Genomic DNA, 21,169 nt, shown 5'->3' on the forward strand with positions numbered 1-21,169 from the left:
CAAATGATTGAGCCATAGCAAAATATCAGTGCAATCAGATTTTATTAATATTTACTGATTGAGGTGAAAGGATTTAATCCTACACGATAACACTCAATCAGTAGAACTGTAGAGCCGACACAAGTTGTGCCAAATGATTATGCTTTATAATTGATGATTAAGAAAGTGATTAATGGATAAAAAAGTAAAGAAAGTGATGGAAAGGTATTTAACGACAATTTGCCTTCAACTTCTTGTGTATTAACCTAGGTGAGGATACCGAATTATGCCCGTTTAGCCCACGACATGGAAAGATTTTTCAGTAGATCCGGAAACACATGACGGTACGTCACATATTATTATACAAGTGAAATAGTTTTTTTTTCAAGTGTCTCTCCAGTTGTATAATAATATGTGGTGTACCGTCTCGTATAAGCATACTATAAAATCTCTCCAAGGGGTGAGGAAATAAGTATGATTACATTCGGGTTTAAGGTTCAACATTTCCAGCCAGATAACAAGCAAAATCTAGGGTTCATCCTAACATGACAAATAAATTGTCAAGTAAAATTGGAATCTCTAATACAATTAAGTCGTATTCCGCACCGTAGCAACGTTGTTACAACGGAAATAAGTAAAGTATTTTCCCAAACTAGGGAAGCACACAGTTTCACTATACTCATGTATTTAGCCATGTCCACATACGAATAATCATGAGTATATAGTTGGAATCCCTAAACCGATTAAGTCGTATTTCTTCAATCCAAACCAGGAGAGGAGCTTCCCTATCCTCGTTGCATATTAGGGAAGATTTACCTTAGGAAAACACAACGATTCAGTGTACCCATGTTTTTAAGCCATGTCCATGTACATTTAATCATATATACAAGAAGAAAACACAATACAATAGTTCCATTTTTTTCGTTATTTTTATATTTTTAGGGCATATTTCTTACTATGAAAAACTTGTTGGATTCTCTTTTCCTAATACAAAGGGACTTTGGACCACAGTATTTGATGAATGTATATACATATATACATATGGGAAAAAAAAAATACCCAATGAAAATCCAGTATCCAATTTGATGTAATGTATGGAAAAAAAAAATCGATCTTAACTTCTATAAATTTTCGAAATGCAAATAAAATTACCGATTAAACAAACCATTATGCATGACACAAGAACATGCAAAATTCAAGGTTCTTCCCCCCAAAAAATACAAGGAAAAAAAAAATCCATTTAGCATTCTTATGAATACATTACACACTATATGTATCCATAGTGACACATGCATGATACTTATAATAAACTCCTAATTACGAACTTAATTAGGCTTAAGCAAAACCAACCAAAACTAAAAGCGTATAACATGATAATCAATCGATGCAATTTGTTAACAGACGTGAATTAAGTCAAATAAACGAACTAGCATGCCTCTCTCATTATCTCATTTCTTCGTATATACGTCTATTAGGGTAAAACAGAATATCGTTCAATGCATCTTGTTTTCTTTATTTTTTATTTTTTATTTTTTTTTAAATATAAGTTTGTAGAGACTAGAGATTGAGAAAAATAAAGATGTCTTAAAAAGTTTTCAAAAAAAAAAGAAAAAAAAAGGGAAATGGCGGTTTCCGGTTTAGCGGTATTGGGCTGAGGGGCGGTTGTTAGAGCAAGGGAGACTGGTATTGAGGAAGGTACAATGCATGTAGCAGAATCAGATGTATGAGAGGAGAGAGAGAAGGTGAGAGCGACACCTTCATATTTCCCCTTTCTGAGTATAATCTTCTCCGAGTGGCATATATATATACCCAGTGTCCCCCCACACCTTCCCCCATTCAATTTCGATACGCTCCTCCTCCTCCACCTCCATTTTTTCCCTACTCGCTAGGGTGCTTCCTCAAATGCTCTGCGCCTTCGTCGCTCTGATCTCAACGCTTTTCGTCTTCGACTCGTTGGCTTTTGAAATCTCTGGATTGTCGTGCATTGTTACGAGCCTGCAATCATGCCTGCCCTCGTTAATTACAGCGGTGAGTCTCTGTTTTTTGCTTCTACTTTTTGGGTTTTTTTGTGGGATTTTGATCTTTTGGTGGATTTTGGTTAATTGGTTTAATGGGTTTTGTTGTTCTTGGTTTAGTTTTAATAGGTTGGTGTTAAAGTTGTAATCTTTGTACCTAGTTCGTATTGATCTGTATGTTGTATAGCTGTGATCTTTTGGTCCCTTAGTGGTTGAAGAATGCTTAGATTTAGTGCCTGGTTGAATTTTCAATATCTTATGTTGTGATTATATGCTTTGGATGTTTGTTCTGTTCAGAAATCTCATACCTTTCTGAGAGTTTTTAGGGGAAATTTTTAGCTGAGAAATCCCAGTTAGTAGTTTTTAGATTCAACAGGATTGCATAATATGTTACACTCAATGATAAATCCATACAAATTGAATTCAATATGAAAGCCTGTAGTTTTGTTCAGACTTAAGGCTTGGCATGCAGAATTTCTTCATCAGATGTTATGATTTTGGCTGGTTTTGAACAAATTTGTAAATACTTGTAGCTGAATTTAGTTTTTGTTTTCGGGTTTTTCAGGTGATGATGATTTCTACCCTGGGGGTTCTTTTTACTCAAATCCCATGGATTTGGGTTGCCTGTTGTCAATGGGCGCACATGTGGATGTGTATTGCCCTCCTAGCAAGCGGGCTCGCATTAGTTCCCAATTTGCCTCTGGAGGGAGCGATTTTGAACAAGTCAAGAAGCCTTCAATCGACGTTCTTCCCGATGAATGCCTCTTTGAGATCTTCAGGCGCCTCAACGGTGGTAAAGAGAGAAGCTCGTGTGCATCCGTCTCTAAGAAGTGGCTTATGCTCTTAAGCAGTATCCGCAAGGTTGATCTATGCAAGAACCCTGTTGCAGACAATTCCGATGACACTGAAATGACCAACGGTGATGAAGATCGAGAACAGGAAAATGATGGTTTCCTCACAAGGTGTTTGGAAGGGAAAAAGGCAACAGATATTAGACTTGCTGCTATTGCTGTTGGAACCAGTAGCCGTGGGGGACTAGGAAAGCTATCGATCCGAGGTAGCAATTCATTCCGCGGAGTTACCAACCTTGGCCTCTCAGCAGTTGCTCAGGGATGCCCTTCTCTCAAGTCTCTTGCTTTGTGGGACATCTCTTCTGTTGGTGACGAAGGCCTGATTGAGATAGCTAAAGGATGCCCTTTGTTGGCAAAGCTTGATCTTTTCCAGTGCCCTTCAATTTCCAACAAGGGTTTGATTGCAATCGCAGAGAACTGCCCAAATTTGACTTCTTTGAATATTGAATCGTGTTCAAGGATTGGGAACGAGGGCTTGCAAGCTATTGGAAGGTCTTGCTCCAAGTTGCAGTCCATATCCATCAGAGACTGTGTTCTAGTTGGCGATCATGGAGTATCTAGTCTGTTATCGTCAGGTTCATCCGTGCTGATGAAGGTAAGGTTTCAGGCATTGAACATCACAGATTTCTCTCTTGCCGTGATTGGACACTATGGCAAGGCTGTTACCAATTTGTTTCTCAGTGGTCTCCAGAATGTGAGTGAGAAGGGCTTTTGGGTCATGGGTAATGCTCAAGCTCTGCAGGATCTGGCTTCATTAACAATCACATCTTGCCGGGGAACCACAGATGTCAGTCTCGAAGCCATTGGCAAGGGATGCACAAATTTGAAGCAGATGTGTCTTCGCAAGTGTTGCTTTGTATCCGACAACGGGCTGGCAGCTTTTGCCAAAGCTGCAGGATCACTTGAGAGCCTGCAACTGGAGGAGTGCAACAGAGTTACCCAATCAGGGATAATTTCTGCCCTCTCGAACTGCGGAGAAAAGCTGAGATCTCTTACCCTAGTGAAGTGCATGGGAATCAAGGATGCAGGTGCAGCAGTTCCTATCCCCTCTAGTTGCAGATCGCTTCGATCCTTGTCCATCCGAAACTGCCCTGGGTTCGGTAGTGCTAGCCTGGCCATGGTGGGAAGGTTGTGCCCTCAGCTCCATAATGTAGACATGAGTGGTCTATATGGAATGACAGATGCAGGGGTTCTGTCACTTCTTGGGAGCTTGGAGGAAGGGCTTGTCAAAGTGAATCTTAACGGATGCTTGAATTTGACAGATGAAGTTGTTATGGCATTGGTTAGGCTACATGGGGAAACTTTAGAAGTACTGAATCTTGATGGTTGCAGAAAGATTACTGATGCAAGCTTGGCGACAATCGCAAGCAACTGCTTGTTTCTTCGTGAGCTAGATGTGTCGAAGTGTGCGATTACAGATTCCGGCCTTGCTGCCCTTTCTTCCGCAGATCAGATCAACTTGCAAGTCCTTTCCATTTCTGGCTGTTCTGAAATCTCACACAAAAGCCTCCCTTCCCTGAAAAAATTAGGCCAGACCCTGGTGGGGTTGAATCTCCAACATTGTACTGCACTCAGCAACAGATCAATTGAGCTACTTGTGGAGAGCTTGTGGAGATGCGATATCTTGGCCTAATAAGGAATAGAACAATACGCCTATATAGCGAAGGAGAGAAGCAGATATGAAGTAGGGGTAAGATCAAGAAATCAAAAGAATTTGGGTTAGATTCGTCAGTTCGTAGATGTAAAGCTCACACGGGTATCCACGTTCAGCATACAACATTTTTGGTCCGTTGGTAGTGGCCTTGCTGGTAGATCAGCGGCTTGGTTGTTATCCAGGGGGACTTTGGCAGATGACTCCATCATCATTTTTTCGCAGGCTTTCTCGAACAGGAAAGCCTGTTTCCGCTGTTTAGCCTCTCATCAACGGGAGGTTGCCTCTTTTCACCGCCATGGTTCCCCGAGAATACAGTCCATCAAGCGCTGATGTAAGGTGTTTCTGCTCGCGTTCGGTCCTCTTTTTGTTCTGCTGGATGGTTTACCCGGTGTTTTTAGCTTCGTCCCACATTCCTTAACCGGCTTGTTAGATTAAGCTTTTACCTATTTTCAGTCTTATGGAAGTCTGTTGTCTGATATCTTAGTTTTCGATTCCGTTCCGCCATGGCAGCCTTGTTTAAGGGCAACCAAGTCGTAGTTTTGCAGGTTTCTACTTGCTTATGAATTGTACTTTTTCCTCTATGTATGTGGGGATGCATTTTTTCTTATACACATGTTATTGATGATTTACTATCTCTGGGATTTGATGTCCTCACAAAAAAAGTTATGAAATTGAAAACCAAAAACAAAAACAAGGGATCATGGTTTGGTGTTGGAAATGAATGGTGATAATAATTCATAGAGAAATGAATTGACACTTTTATTTTAAACAACGTGATATTTTAAACTACTCTAGTTAGGAATCCAGAAAACGGGATCAAACTAGGGTAAATGGCAAGTTCTAGGGCTCTACCACCACTTGCATGAAGAGGGTCTTTTTCTATCCGTGGTTCCACCCGAATGAGAGAGGCAACATGCGGCTGGTACACAAGATTCTCTTAGGGCAAGAGCGGAGCCAAGATTTTTTTCATGGGTTTCTTGGGTGGGCTGACTAAAATAATTACTATAAAGTAACATAGTTTTTTCGTACCTACGTAAAATTATATAATGATACATGAATATGAAACTCTAAAATCTGAAATAATACTTCAAACTAATATAACAGCTAATACAATTTCATTTTTTCTTTAAAAATCTTTATTAATTACATATTAAATTATAGTTTTTATGAGAATTGGGTGGGCTATATATAAGTATAATAGGTTAAAATAAGTTAATACATAAACTATTAGCAAGAGTTTAAACTAAGGCTCCGCTACAGCCCACCTTAGTTGTGGGTGTAGCTCCGCCACTGCTTTAGGATAAACGAGTGGTGCACCCTTGATCAATTCACCTAATCTGTATGTGAAATGAATGACACTTTATATAATGAGGGCGTTTTGTATCCCTTTTTTTCTGTCTCTACCTGCCCGATTGAGAGACAGGCAACATGCGACGGTGGTGCATCTACTGCGATCAATTGGTCTAATTCATATCGAAATTAATGACACTTTATGAGACGATTTAGAGGGCAACAGTTGAAAGTGGTGGTGGTAGTATCTCCATGGTTGTTTGCAGTGAAGACATGGTGAGGTGGGGTGAGGTGGTAGAAATGTCAGGGTGATGCAACTGGTGATCAAGTAGAGTGGTTTAGTCGCCCAAGGTGATGAAAGCAAGCAAAGCAGCCATCTTTTCTGGTCTGCTGAAAGAATGGCAATATGGCTCAGTGTTGATTCTTTTATCATTTGAATGACTCTTTGTCCTTATGTACCTCAAAGTATACGCCAAAAAAACTTCAGTAGGACTGTACAATTCCAACTAGGGCAATTGAATGGGATCACATGTTGTCGAATGAGACTAAAACATATTCGTGTTAAAAGAAATTTTGGTAGAGCTATTTAATTTGCGTAATTAGATCGGATCATGTGCGATCAGATAAGACTAAAATAAAAAATAATCTCATACTTTTGTAAGAGTTTCGTGTTTGGAACGCGTGATTTGTGGTAGGGAGACTGATAACCTACTATTGCTGCGTCCTCTCAACATGTGGTTCTTCTGAAGCCTGAGATGTTGAGCACTTGGACTGTCTCTGTGCACAGATTCTTCCCTATATCTAGAAAACGAAAAATATAGGAATCCCACCCGTGTCGTTCTTAATCTGTAAGAAAATACATGGATTGATGAGGCCATTTGAGAAAATTGTTGTTTCTCTTCCACTAATTAAAATCGAAAATTCTAGTATCCTTCGGTGTTGTACATAAATATACCGGAGCATACTGAAACATCGTCTACCATAAAATGCAAAATTTAATAAAAGTGATAAAAGCGATTTTTTTTTTTTTTTTATATGACACACCACTGCAAAAAATTTCGAAGCATGGGCTCTTCACTTTTCAGTCGGTACAAATGAGATTTTTTGGGTATTTCAGAATATTTATTATTTTAGATGTTTTAATTATTAAATTTTTATTTAAAAACATAAAAATTAAGATCTAACAGTTGATGAACACCCAAGAATTTTTGTGGTAGACATTTCCTCATCAATGAACGTGACCATGGGTGATGATAACACCGTGTAGAAAAATACTTTATTTCAAACCCTACAATCTTCTGACTTTTTGTGAAGGACTTAATTAGAACAACTCTCATACTAATAGAATCAGTAGAGGGTTGAATGTGGTTAAAATGTAAGAGGAACTTATATTTTTACAAAACTTGTTTTACAAATGATGTGATCGGACTACTTTACTGAAAATTTTTCTTCGAGATTGAAGACCATATATGTTTTTTAAAGAGAAGAAAGCAGACGGGAATAAAGGGTTTGCATGGTGACAAAGTAGAAGGGCAATTGTACACCAATAATTTGAAAAGGCAAAGGCAAGGAAAAGTCAATTCAGACAGAAAAACTTGTAACTTCAGTTAAAAAACAATATCATCCCTCCATCAAAACTCAGAAGATGCATTGCTTCAGGCAGTGGTCAAAGTCACACTCATAAGCCATAGCTTCTTCTTCTTCTTTCCTTTTCCATTGATGGCTTCTTCAAGAAATAACCCCAATGGGTTAAAGATCACAGTCGCTGTCATGGTTCTCATTTTTTTTCTCACATTCTTTCCTTCCATTTCAGGTAACCGAAACGAACCCATTTAAGTTGAGACATCGCTCTGCTAAAAAACAACTGTTATTGGCACTCCAAATTAGCCGTCGCAGACTCCTCCCTCCAATATGATGACTTTTTTGGCATGCGAATAACAGTTCCCCGCTAAATATATATCTTGGTTCTACTAATTATCTTTTCCTTTTAAACGTAGCTGAGTCAATGTTGAGGAGAGCTGGTGATCAACGGTTAAAAAATCAAATGAAGATGGTGCTGGGATCGAGTCCGCCGCGGTGCGTGAACAAATGCATGAGTTGCAGGCCTTGTACGGCCACTCTCGTTGCTTCTTCGCACCACAAGAGTAGTAATCTCAAGGCAGCAACTTACCAGGGAGATGAGAGCTATTATCTCCTCTCATGGAAGTGCAGATGTAGGAACAAGTTGTTCCAACCTTGAATATATTGGATTTTAGTTTTAATGTAACTATGTTCCTGCAAGCGGCTTGTAGCTCAAGTGATTAAGAGCATGTACATGTGTCGGAGACTGGAGGTCATGTGATCGTCTGACTCAGATTCCGCTTTCGCCGGATACGGTTTGTATTCTAAATAATCTAGTTTACGCTTCCTATGTACTCTAGCAGCTATGATATTGATAGACTGATAAGCTCTCACAGTTTCAAGTCTATCAAGTCCTTCCATGGATTGCTTTTTGAATTTCAGGCAGGAAAGCTCTTTAGATTGTTGCTGTTTCGATTCTCATCAAATCATTACATAAAGAGTGATATAACTTTAAGAGATTCTTGAGTCTCGTCGGTCCAAATGACCATATGTTTGTCTCTCTCGTCAATACCTTATATAGTGACAGAATTCAATAGATGAAACTTGGGAGAGATTCTCGTGTCACGCTAGTGGTATATAATCATGTGTTGTGATAAGAGATAAACCCGTGATTACATATATACAACTATTCTCTAATAACTTTGAGGCCATGACATGGGCATGCAGTGAGAAGAATTATAGTGAAAAAGGTCGATGCAAGAGAGAATACTTGTGAAAGAATTCAGATCCTCTTCGAATCTCAGTTGAAGCAGATGGACAGAGTAATCCAGACTCTCCAAGAGAGAGAGAAATCTAGACCTTTGGTTTGTGTAAGTAGAGCCGATGGGAGTAACTAATAGGGGCCATAAATTTTAAGATAAATGGTCTGAATTACTTGGTTCGTTGGCTTTGGACTGCGAGATCTGAAGAGGATTTTGATTACTTGTGAAAAAACATTAAGAAACTCCTATACCGGTGGATTAAATCAACAGTCTTAATGATTTTTACATTCTGAGAATCCTTTGTATACTAAATACATGGCGATATCTCTCAACGTAGATTAAATACATATCGAATCGAAAAACATACAAAACAAAATTACAAGCCAATACAACATGTGGAGGACACACTAGTTTGTTGCCACCAAAACTTGGACAAGCTTCAGAGCACGTTCCTTGTGATGTAGCATTCTTTTGTTAGTCTGCTCACTGATTTGCTTCACACCCAAGGAAATGGATCAGTAAGTCATTGTTTTAAGGAGATTTGAACGACCCATAACGTCCTTCGGTTTCCAAATAATCTCTTCTAATTTGGCACAGAAATTCTTGTAAAACTGCACAAAGAACCGAAAAGAATCATCAGGAAAGTTAAATTAACTGCTGCGGGCATGCAATCTTCAAAGAAACAGTTTACAAGGAGAAACAAAATACGAATCCAGGAATGCCATTTTGGGTACTTGAGACCCGTCAAAAGATCGTACTGTTGCAGCCAAGTATGATAGGCAAACAATAATGAACTAGATTTGAATTTATGCCATCCACTAGAAGCTAACCTTATGATATTCAAGAGTATCTCCGGCAGCCTTTCGAACATCTACCATGAAAAGGGATGGTGCAACTTCATAAACCTATATGCAAAAGATAACGATCATGTTAAGTAGTAGTTGTACTGAGATCGGGCGTCCTTTGGGAAGATAATTACAATTGTCATGCTGACAATCTTAAAAGATTACCTCTAGGACCACTGCAAATTGTCCCATCCTATTTGCTGATATTCCTTCAAGTCTTGTCTGCGGTGCAAAAATTCGAACATGTGATATTAAATAAAAGTAGGAAAAATAACCAAATGATTTTCGGTAGCATCATCGGAATTACTTATTAGATTCCAATACAAAGTACTCAGGTAACCCAACCAGTAATACTCAAACCTCAACCGAGATCATTAGTCAATGTTGGGCTGCTTAAGTCAAGGTGCAACAATACCTTGTAATTGCGCGTATGGACCTTGAGACCCATTGATTCCGCAACAGCTTCGACATTTGAAACTATAACATGAGCTGGTTTGCGGGAAACAAATCGGGTTTGTCGATTTACATAATCCTGCAAGAAAAAGGTGACATTTGAGAGAGGACAACAATTGGGAAGGGGAGGAAGGGTGCGGCAGCAGAAGTGCTGAAAGTATACAACTATACCTGTCTCCGGTCAAACAATGCAGATAGATTTAGACCTTGGGATAGGGTAATCATCTCGAACGCATTCATTAACAAAGGACCACCATCCTTAATTTCTGACCGCTCTGCTACATATTGGTCCTGTGACATACATACCAATAGTGCAGAAATACTTTCTTCTTTAGTAATCAAATAGACCTTGAAATGCATATATCACTACTTTACTGCATCCTACTAATCTGTACTTCATAATAATGTAAATCATAAAATTTTACAACTTCGCAGAAAGTTTCTTACTTATAGCACAAAAGAAACATTAACCAACCTCAATATCCTCAAAAACTGCACGAACATCATCCAAGCTTACTTCCTCATCTTCCCTATATATGAGAGGGGCATAATTTTTCTTGAACCATGGATCCTTTCTGATTCCATCAATCCGAATTCGCTGCATTAACACATGAACCGGTAAAACAAAGTTAGGAGATTCCTTAACCCTCTAAAAAAAAAAAATGTAGAACTTTAACTGATTGAGAAACCAGTTTTCTCTTGATTATAACACATCCTTTATCACCGTACAAAATATAGAATCGATTTTATAAATACTTGTGTAATGCCGCTGAATTTGATCAATAAATTATAGTGTGAAGTATCATATAGACCTTTAATCAATTGGCACAAAAATTACTAATATCTGAATGTACTCACAGTTTTGGGATTGGGATCAAGTATCATATGTATCAATTTATTTGCCTTGGGAGAAAACCAAAACGGACAGGAGAACTCTGCATCATTAATCTACAGACAAGACAAAAGAAGAGTTAGAATCTCCTATCACTCTAGCGATATCCATACAGTTTATAGAGAAACACTGTAGGAGTGGCGGGCAGGACCAAATCCACATTCCTATGGGTGATAAAAGTGTAAATGTGTTCAGAAGCCTATGTTGGTTGCATTTCTGATACTGTGTTACAGCATCTCCAAGTACGTGAACAGGCATACAATAGGATAGTTACAATATGACATCTCAGAAAAAAAAAATGAGAAAAATAAGTTCCCGTGCAGGATATTCTCAAATAGTGAAGGAAACCATAGTGTTAGGCATGAACATTGCAATACGCAATTCCAAAAGTTGTATAAGTTGACATAATTCTTACTAAATCGAGCAATGGAAGCATACTTTTCTATAGAGGCTGGATAGGTTTGTCTCATCAAATGGGAGGTATCCAGCCATTAAAACAAATAGGATAACCCCACATGACCAAATATCAGCAGCAGAGCCATCATAACCCTGGTCACCCAGCACCTGTTAGGCAATGGTAACAGAACATATTTAGCATAAGATTTTGTTCTCTCCAGCTGACTTCTAGATTAATGTTTTTGCACAAATTATCAGTTAGCTATCTCATCAAGTGGATGGTGTGAATTCAGCAGTTAAGTTTCTAGAAACTGTACCTCAGGCGCAACATAATTTGGGGTTCCACACGTGGTGTGAAGAAGACCGTCCCCCTGCTCAAGGATTAGGCAACACGGGAGCATTGGTCAGAGAGATATAGGAGGAGAAAAGACGAAAAGGTGAAGTATAAGAAAATCATATGCGTAAAATTAAAATTCTCAAGCTTGATTGAATATTAAAATAACAAGATCATCCTTACTTGCAGGGGCAATGCACTTAGTCCAAAGTCAGAAACCTTCAAATTCCCATAAGCATCAAGGAGAAGATTTTCAGGCTGTAAATGTACATCACAAGGAAAAGAAATAAAAACTAATAAGAACCACGGCACTGTACAGAAACCACAAAAGCAAGTACAATCAGCGTCAATGGGATATTGGTTTGCACCTTCAGGTCTCTGTGGTACACACCCTTACTGTGACAGTGGGCAACTGCATCTATAAGCTGTTGAAAGTATTTCCTGGATTCATTTTCAGGAAGCTTTCCTTGGTGAACCTGTAAATAAATACAATTGTTAATACAGAGATTTGCCTATACAAATTATAAGTGTAGATTATAATATGGGTCCCAATCTTGAATAAGTAGCCTTACAATTTTATCAAACAATTCTCCTCCAGTTACAAACTCAAGAATTATAAATATCTTCGTCCGACCAGCCAAAACCTAGAATTTGGAAAGGAGAAAGCATATAGAAACAGGGGCCCAAAAAAAATGCATATCAGCATACAAATTTCCAAGTATTAACAGAAGTTCGGAAATGAGGCATTAATCCGGGACGGCGTAAACATACCTCTTGCAGCCTTACAATATTAGGATGCCTGACAATCTTCATTATGGATATCTCTCTTTTAATCTGAAACAGAAATTGAATAGAAGTTAGCCTACTCCATAAACACAACAATTTTTTTTTATACATACAAGCAATATTTTACCTAAAACTAATCTAAAAACTATATAAACTAGAGATACGGGGATTTAAACTTGGTGTATAGGAAGATTGCATCCTTTCTATCCAATGTGGCTACGCTGACGCAATCCAAAACACAATAATTTAAGGAGAAACAAGTGAATCACCTGATCAACCATTCTGTGCTTGAGAATGGTGCTTTTGGCCAAAACCTTCATGGCCACGCTTTCGCCAGTCTCGCAGTTCCTCGCAAACTTAACCTTGGCGAATGTCCCTTCGCCGATTGTCCGCCCCACCTCATACTTCCCTACATTTCTCGACTTCTTCTTCATTGTCGTCCCTCTGAGCTCATTTCCCACAAAAATCACAGAACCAAACTCTCCGATTCCCGGAAAATTCAAACTTTCACGATCTAGCAAGACAATTTCAGCTTCGATTTCACTAAGATTTCAAAATTAACACGAAATTAGAAGTAAATTCAGTCAACCCAAGTTCCAGTTTTCATAAACAAACGTAAAAATCAAATCTTTTCCAATTAACTTCAATCAACACAAAATTTATGAACCCTAGGACATTGTTTGGGATGCTGAACGATCAGTGATGGATCATGGAGCATAAACAGAATTGGAAAATTGGTCAATTCAATTCACGTGGCCGTGATTTTCACCACAAACTAATCAAGAGTTGGAGAATCGAAGTGAAAGAGCATAATTTGAAAGAAAGGAGAATGATGCATTCATAATGGGGAATATTCCGGCGAGGTACTTACCGGAGAATGAGAATATTCTGGTGGAGAGTCACCGTGGGGATAAAGGTAGAGGTGCTTTCGGTTGCTCTGGGTGCCCGAATTAAACGGTTTGTCGGGTCGACTCCGACGAGGCTGAGGCTGAGGCTGCCCAGAGAGATAGAGAGTCCAAATTTAGCCGCTGAAAATGTGAAAATAACGTCGACGGTTTGCAGATGATGACGTGACGTAAGTACGACCAATTTGTATGTTCATGTCCCACCAAAGTATACATATGCCACATTTTTTTTTTTTTTTTTTTGTTATATAACAAAATCTATTTCTTTAGAACTAAATCAAAATCGAACATCGATTGTAATCGTAACTCATTTCTCTAAATTGTTTGCTATTTGATTACATTTAGAAGAACCTAGCATACCCGTTGTTGAAACTCGATATGTAATCCCTCAAGGATTTGCTCGAACTTTTATTTACCAAGGCAAGAACAATTTGTGTGTACTATCTTTTGGAAATAACCATACAATTTGCGAGGATATGACTTTATCATACACATTCATATAAGATTGAAATACATGTGCAAATCTTGTAAAGCAAACAATGATTTTGAATTTATTCATTACTTTTTTCTTTTGATCAAAACATTATCCGTTCCTTTGAAATTATACAACAATCGCAGTTAAATCCAAAATATGTGATGTGATCGTAAGCATGAAGATTGCAAGCCAACAACAATAACATGAAGATAATGTAGGAATTTAGCTAAAACAAAGATACTGAGGGATAAAAAAAAATTCTTATCTAAGCTATTGTAGTTAGCCTAGTGGCGAGGGTGGGTAGGATAGGACATGGTTTGAAACCCTTTAGAAATGCAAGTGAAAGATGCTCACTTTTAGCGATAAATTTTTTAGTGTACATACCACAGTTTGGTATACCAAATATACAAGTGGTTGAATACTTGAAAAAATAATTTCAACTATTTATATTATAACACTTGGTGTATTGAACGGTATTTCCGACTATCCCACTTGATAAGTTCCTTTCATTCTTATTGGAGGATGCAATGAGATGAAAGATTTAGATTTCTCCCATTGGGCGTTACAAGATTATATGGATTGAATTTGATTTGGTTGTTTGCTTTCGATCTTGAGGTCTATATTTTGACTACCACCCATATGCATGGAATCTCCATCACATAAATTGGATCGTCAATTTTTCACATCTCTTTCACTCTATTTTTTTTTTGCCTTACATCTCTTTGACTCCACCTTATAAAACTATGCTAATTGGAGAGGTCTATTCTAAATAGGATTTCTATCTCTTTTGTGGCATTGTTAGGAGTCATTTTGTTCACTAGTCTACTACCTCACTTTTGCAAGTTGGAGTCTTCTAACGTTTACTTGGTTTCCAACATCAAGTTAGTGACAATCTATAATCTATAATCTCCACCTCTCGATGCCTCGACTAATGTTAATTCTTTTTTCCCTCTCCATCTGAATTATTGGCCCGTACATCTAAGCCTCTCATTTAGCATAAGGAGAATTTTCTTTTGCAGGATATAGCATATTTAGTTATCGTGATCGTAAATTTTGATAACAACGATATTGCAAAGGAATAAGCTTTACACATACGATTAAGATTTGATCTTTACAGCAGTAGTTAATTACGTTATTTGAGATTGAGAGTCTTCATCTTTGAAAGTTGGAAGTACTTGTGTAGAAAATGACCCTTCACCAAGTCATCTTTGAAGACTACTGATACTTTGGTTCCATTTGCCAAATAATGGTGTGTGGGTGTGAAATGCAGGCAGTTTGTGAGAATTAATTTCAAATCAAGTCCATATTTGAGAGATAAAGACCATTATCTACTTCATTATTTGAGAGATAAAGACCATTATCTATATCATGCATCTTTCACAGGTGAAAATAGCATATTTGTGAAGTAAGGGTAAAGTTGCGTACGATAGACATTCATTATCGATCATCGCAAAGCAAGAAGCCTTGTTGGCCTGAGGTCGTCCTTTTTATGGGACAAAGATCCCAGCTGGATCTCACCCCACCAAATCCTAATTAAGAATCCGGACTGTTGAAATTTGATCCAACGGCTGTCCTTCCAAAAGTGATAATAATTGTAGCCGTTTGATCAAATTTCAAGGGTCTGGATCTCTGGATCCTTAGGACTTAGTGGGGGAGATCCGGCTGGGATCTCTGTCCCTTTTATGCATCATTCAAAGATAAAATAAAATTCTTTTATTTCTTTGTGGTTTATCACATAAAAGTTAAATAAGTCTAAAGTTGTGGTTTATCACATAAAAGTTAAATAAATCTAAATGACCATATAGTTACATAATAAAATTCCTCAAGGTAATATCGCCCATGACCATGTGGGTGAATCTTAACCCTTAAATTAAGTAAGATGTACAATATATTAACGGTTGAGAGTTACATTCATGTATGCATGTTAGAAAAGTGTGTGCGTGTGTGTGTGTTAGGAACGATGAAAACTTCCTATGTTGGTGGTTAACGAAAGATTATGCCACTAAGATAACACAACAATTGATGATGATTGTCAATTCTACCCATATAATCAACGGCTATGATCGCGCCATGCACGCAAACACCCCTAGCACAACTGCATGGGCAAGTATTGTAGAAGAGTCATATTTGACCAAATAATTTTGGACCCTCGTTTACTCACATGACTTATAAAACTTTGTAGCAACAAGGGCCGCACACCACACCTGACGTACATATACAAATACAACCTCTCCTCACAATTAGACCTGTAAACGGGTTAGGTTTCTTAGGTTTGGATTGGGTTCAATCCGACCCGTTAAGTTAACGGATCATCCGGATCCAATCCGTTAAACTTAACGGGTCGTCCGAATCTAACCCGTTTCACTCGTTAACACCTGTTAACAATTATTATTATTATTTATTTTTTTATTATTATTTTTTGCATAGTTTATTTTTTGTTGTTAAGACTTTACTGAAATTACTAAAACATCATCAACTAACGGGTGCTAACGGGTTGACCCAAAATGACCCGTTATTTAACGGATTGTTAACAGGTTCACCCGTTAGCAACCTGACCCGTTAAGCATCCATCCAAATACTAATATTAACGGATTGGGTTGGGTTGGGTTAACGGGTTGGGTCAAAAATGCTAGGTTTACTCGCAATCCCGTCACTTTCAACAGGTGAAAACCAAAAACTAAAAAACACGTACAAAGCGCACATATTTACCTTGATAATAACTAGTGAAAATTGCAAATTGAAAACTTTTCTATGTGCGGCGCGCACATATTTGCTTCTCTCAACATCAATTAGTGAAAATTGAAAACTAAAAATTTTCTTAACGCACACATATTTGCTTCTCTCAACATTAAGTAGTGAAAACTGAAAACTAAAAACTTTCTTAACGCACACATATTTGCTTCTGTTGTATTAATCATTCGCATAAAGACGAAGCAAGATTTGTCAAACCACTCGAAACCAAATAAGAATGAAATGACGGATGATAAACACACAGAAGATACAAAATATCTTCCCCGTCTTCAAATGACAAATTTACCCTTGACGGAGCAAGTAGGCCGCACCGTGACAAATAAGGTTCGTTCATGGGATCCCACCAAACAGAAATAATATGAAAACGACACAAATATGATCAATTTGTCAGGCCCACTATGACGTCATGACCAGGCCTTCTACGGCACAGCTCTACCGTTGAACCAGTAGGTGGCGGCCTATGGGCTCCACCTAGGATGCAACAGTACTGGTCCCAGCTCGAGCAAAGCCTGGCCACTAAACAGTTCCAGTGGTAAAATCGTGAATTTGAGTAAGACAAGGGGCCCGCAATAAAGCATGCCATTACTTTATCGAAGGCGCCAAGAAATGCCGGTTGTTTGGGGGAGGGGAAAAGAATCACGTGACGAGAGTCCATCCAGCCGTCCGATCCCCCATGCGTCAAATCTAACGGTTCGGATTTAAAGTAGATTGCACACGAAGTGGGCAATTGGGTTTCCTCCCGCGTACTTACGAGAAGCCTACTTTGCTTTGGTAGGACGTGTTTGTTTATGGGAAAAGAACGTTTATTTTTAAGATTTGGCTAGACACTCCCCAAAATACGAACCGAGATCATCTCCAGATCTCGAAGTTTGAAGCCAGTGAACTTAGAGATGAGGACCATTCGGAGAGAGATTTGAACTTTTGGTTTATATGAGATAAGTTATGAAGATGTTAATATTGTCTGTAAGATTTAAAATATGTGGTCTGAATCTTTAAATTCGCTTGCTCTAGACACAGAAGTATGAGAGGATATCCATTCGATATTCTTTTAATCAAAATATGACTTGCATGCTTTTGTTCAAATAGTTCGTTCAAAGTTAGTCATTTGCCGTAGCACAATGTGATAGCCTATTATTTGGTGCTACGCATTTTTTTGGTAGACAGTCACATGAAGTTGTTCTGCAACAAATTGTTAGATGAACCCAATTTCGGAATTTGGCTACAATGCTTAAGGTACTTAATAAAATCACCATCTTAGCGTCAGATTGTGATTGTATTAAATACATATATTCACATGAATATATATGACCATCAAATAATGATTGTATGCAATATATACGAGTGTTGTAGTCATTCCTAAATTTCTAATCTAAAATTAAATTATTAGGGGTTCTTGATTGACTTTTCATTTTATTTTCTCAAATTCTTAAATCAATATCAGAGGAGGGATTCAAATACGGGATCTCTTATAATTAGAGATGATAGAATTATCAAATTTGTTCACTTAATGATGTGTTAGCGTACATGTTATTATCTTATTTGTTAGTAATAAATAAAGTTTAAAATGTGGAGTTTAAATCAATCAGATATTGACATATCATTTGATAAACAAATTTGACGTACTTAGTATCATTGGAAATAAATTGGACATACCTTTTTCTTTAAACGAGAATATGGTTTGTGATTGTGGAATAGTGTTATTTTGTGGTACTAATACGATCACATGTTATAACTCGTTTATGTAAGATGAATGAATATTTATTGATACTATAACTTAAACTACAGAAGTATTAATAAGAGCAAGTCCACCTGTTTTAGGAGGGCAAGGGCAAGACAAGGGCAAGGGCAGTGAAATTGCCCTTACTAATCACTTTGAACAATGCATATATATTTTTTTTTGTGCAAGTCCACCCATGTGAGAAGAAGAAGGGCAATAACAAAGGTAAGAACAAAGACAATGTCGTCCACCATATTATAATACATAAACTAACTATAATGCAACTGCATCCAAACTTTTAGCAGCACAAAATAATTTTTGTGATTGTCGTGAATAAGTTGATGATGTGCAAGAATATATTATTAGGTTTTCTTGACCTTTATTCTCATTTGGACCTTTGGTTATCCATCACCTCAAATGAACATACAATTGGTGGTTGCGAGGAACAAAATGGAAGGGAAAAAAGGCCATTGATCGCCTCTTACTTCCCCTATAAATTACAAAATTATGCAACTTTCCTAATTTTTGTACCTAATAATTTTAGCAATCTTTTCCAAAATTAAGCTTGAAATAATGTAGCAATTGCAGGTGCATACCAAATGGACTTTTCTTTTTTCCTTATTTAAATGAACTGAACATATACATGATATTTAGCAAATAAATTTGGCATCTTTATCAATGTTGAGAAAATAATGTGCGATTACACTAAGAGAAGACTAACAAAGACATTTTAATCTTCTCTAAAGACCAGGATGTGCCATGTAAAATACAAGCCTGAAATTCGTCGCTAACCACATATTCACCTGCAATTTGAGCCTGAAATTCGTCGCTCATACTCACCTGCAATTTATGTCGAATTTACCCCTCTTACTATAAACACAAATATGCAAGTTTCCTAATTCTTGTACCTACTGATTTTAGTATCATTTTCCAAAATTAACCTTCACAATCTGGAGTTAGCAAAATGAGGCGCATAGACTTTTCCATTTTCCCTCTTTCCTTATTTATACGTTCTTTGATTAGAGACTATTGAGGAGGATCAAGCCACACTTTTTTAGGGTTTCCATTGAGCTATTCTTGCGCTGAGGATCTGACCAAGCAAATCAAAATTCAAAAGCCTAAAAGCAGAAGCCCTTTTCGGCTTTTGCTTTTACCCAAGCCACACTACCAAACGCGTCCTAGACCCCAATTGCCAATTAAACCACGTGCCTCAAAATATCAAACCATCCCATCTCACTCCACTTTGTAAGCAGAGAATCAACGGCTGAGATCTCATCCCTACCAACGCCCTTTCCTCCTCCTATATATTACCTCCCCATGAAGTCCTTTTTCCTGCATCCACACCTCCAACCTGCAAAATTCTCAAATTCCTTCACAAACCCTTATTTCTCTGCCCCTTAAAGTTTCAATCTTTCTGTTCGAATTTTGGAATTTTAGGGTTTTCAAAGGAGTCTGAGATTTGGGTTTTTTCTCAGACGCAGATTATATCAAGGAAAAATGCTTCTACGGAGCTCATCGACGCCGGTGCTCAATTCATTGCTGCCGCATTCCAAAGACTCCACATTTTCCGATCAGCAACCGGAAATAGTCCCGCAAATTTCGAGAACTCGCTCCGTTACCCTCTCGGCGTCGTCGTGGTCGCCCTTTTTGCTGTCGCCGATCAGCGACTCGACGAGGAGGTTGACCCGGGCGGTCTCCGCGGACGATCTCAGAGATTTCTCAGTTGCGTCGCCGAGAAGAAAGGCCTTTAGCAACCCTTTAAATGGGTTTGAGGAGAGAGAGGAGGAGGAAGAGGAGATAAAGATGGAGATGGGCTTTATTGCTTCTGGGTTTGGCGGAACGGCGTCGTTGGGATTGCCGGAGTTTGAGGGGTGTGAGGCGGGGTTGAGGGAGAACAGGGGGTTGCTGAGCGTTTTGGATGGGAGTGGCGTTGGTGGAGGAGGCGGCAAGATCTGCGGTGGTAATGGCGGAGGGAGTGGTGGATCGGACGAAGGAGATGGTGGGAGCAATGGGTTTTGGGAATCGAATCAAGGCGGTGCGAGCACTGATGCGTACTACCAGAAAATGATCGACGCTAATCCTAGAAATCCCATGCTCCTTAGCAATTATGCTCAATTTTTGAAAGACGTATGCAAATTTACACCAAAATCTTTAAATTTAAGTACAAAAGATTGAATCTTTATTGGAGCTAATGATGTTTTGTGATGACAAAATTACAGGTTCGAGGGGATTTCGAAAAAGCCGAAGAATACTGCGGGAGAGCAATTCTGGCGGGCCCGAACGACGGAAATGTTCTGTCAATGTTTGCGGATTTGGTATGGCAGATTCATAAGGATGCTCCCAGAGCTCAGTCTTACTTTGATCAAGCTGTTCAAGCTGCCCCTGATGATAGGTAATGCGCCGTCGATATTGTATCTGTATTGTCTATATAATGTATCGATAACATGCTGGTACGTTTTGCGAATCAATTGTACTGACAGTGTTATATGATTTGATGGTTTGCAGTTATGTTCTAGCATCATATGCGAAATTCCTCTGGGATTCGGAGGAGGAGGAGGAGGAAGACGAAGAGGAAGACGAGGAGGAGAATGTGAAAGAAGGGGCGAATAACAGGGCTTCGGCAACCAATTTGTTTCATGGAATTCCTCCCGTACCACCTCCATTAGCTGCTGCTGCATAGATACATAGAGATATATGTATCTACATGTTCAGAGGCTGACCTTTTGTTTATATAAAGTTTTAACCTTTTTGGGTGATCCTTTGGATGCTGCTGGTTTCGTGATAAATTGGGTTGGGTTGGGTTGGGTTATGTTAACTGATAGCTCTGTTTTTGTTGTCAACATCTTTTCTACTCAAATCTTTGTAAAAAGAAATGTAACAAAAATAAGTTATGGAATGGAAATTTTTGAAGGCATAACTCTCTCTGCAACAACCCTTAATCGAAATTTTCGATTTGATTCAGAACTATATTGATCTTAGCTTGAAGGAGAGGATTCAATAGTTG

The 21,169-nt window shown here is 38.3% G+C and overlaps 4 protein-coding genes across 5 annotated transcripts; 3 read left to right on the plus strand and 1 right to left on the minus strand.

Moving 5' to 3' along the window:
• Positions 1–1,594: 1,594 nt before the first annotated feature.
• On the plus strand, positions 1,595–5,131 carry LOC137747682 (EIN3-binding F-box protein 1). Its single transcript, XM_068487838.2, has 2 exons — positions 1,595–2,007; positions 2,560–5,131. The coding sequence occupies exons 1-2, from the start codon at positions 1,983–1,985 to the stop codon at positions 4,476–4,478; spliced, it is 1,944 nt and encodes a 647-aa protein (XP_068343939.2). The 5' UTR covers positions 1,595–1,982; the 3' UTR covers positions 4,479–5,131.
• A 2,253-nt stretch (positions 5,132–7,384) lies between these two features.
• On the plus strand, positions 7,385–8,285 carry LOC148698863 (EPIDERMAL PATTERNING FACTOR-like protein 8). The gene is made up of 2 exons (XM_088690054.1): positions 7,385–7,602; positions 7,787–8,285. The coding sequence occupies exons 1-2, from the start codon at positions 7,509–7,511 to the stop codon at positions 8,026–8,028; spliced, it is 336 nt and encodes a 111-aa protein (XP_088546180.1). The 5' UTR covers positions 7,385–7,508; the 3' UTR covers positions 8,029–8,285.
• Positions 8,286–8,845: 560 nt separating this feature from the next.
• LOC137746857 (CBL-interacting serine/threonine-protein kinase 24) lies at positions 8,846–13,636 on the minus strand. Of its 2 annotated transcripts, none has more exons than XM_068486870.2 (15): positions 13,189–13,636; positions 12,587–12,860; positions 12,303–12,365; positions 12,104–12,175; positions 11,900–12,007; positions 11,715–11,789; positions 11,515–11,568; positions 11,240–11,365; positions 10,768–10,857; positions 10,385–10,507; positions 10,081–10,200; positions 9,872–9,988; positions 9,622–9,678; positions 9,442–9,516; positions 8,846–9,222 (listed from the first exon to the last, which is right to left on the minus strand). In XM_068486870.2, the coding sequence occupies exons 2-15, from the start codon at positions 12,749–12,751 to the stop codon at positions 9,127–9,129; spliced, it is 1,341 nt and encodes a 446-aa protein (XP_068342971.2). In that variant the 5' UTR covers positions 12,752–12,860; positions 13,189–13,636; the 3' UTR covers positions 8,846–9,126. The 2 variants fall into 2 exon arrangements, with proteins under 2 accessions (XP_068342971.2, XP_068342972.2); XM_068486871.2 differs by having other exon boundaries at positions 12,587–12,831; positions 13,189–13,367.
• A 5,560-nt stretch (positions 13,637–19,196) lies between these two features.
• LOC137747214 (Tetratricopeptide repeat (TPR)-like superfamily protein) lies at positions 19,197–21,082 on the plus strand. The gene is made up of 3 exons (XM_068487281.2): positions 19,197–20,292; positions 20,385–20,557; positions 20,671–21,082. Exons 1-3 carry the CDS (start codon positions 19,663–19,665, stop codon positions 20,843–20,845), a joined length of 978 nt encoding a protein of 325 aa, XP_068343382.2. The 5' UTR covers positions 19,197–19,662; the 3' UTR covers positions 20,846–21,082.
• Positions 21,083–21,169: the final 87 nt, after the last annotated feature.

Source organism: Pyrus communis, chromosome 2, assembly GCF_041283825.1.
Source record: "Pyrus communis isolate YQ-2024b chromosome 2, ASM4128382v1, whole genome shotgun sequence".
In the NCBI taxonomy this organism is placed as follows: domain Eukaryota; kingdom Viridiplantae; phylum Streptophyta; class Magnoliopsida; order Rosales; family Rosaceae; genus Pyrus; species Pyrus communis.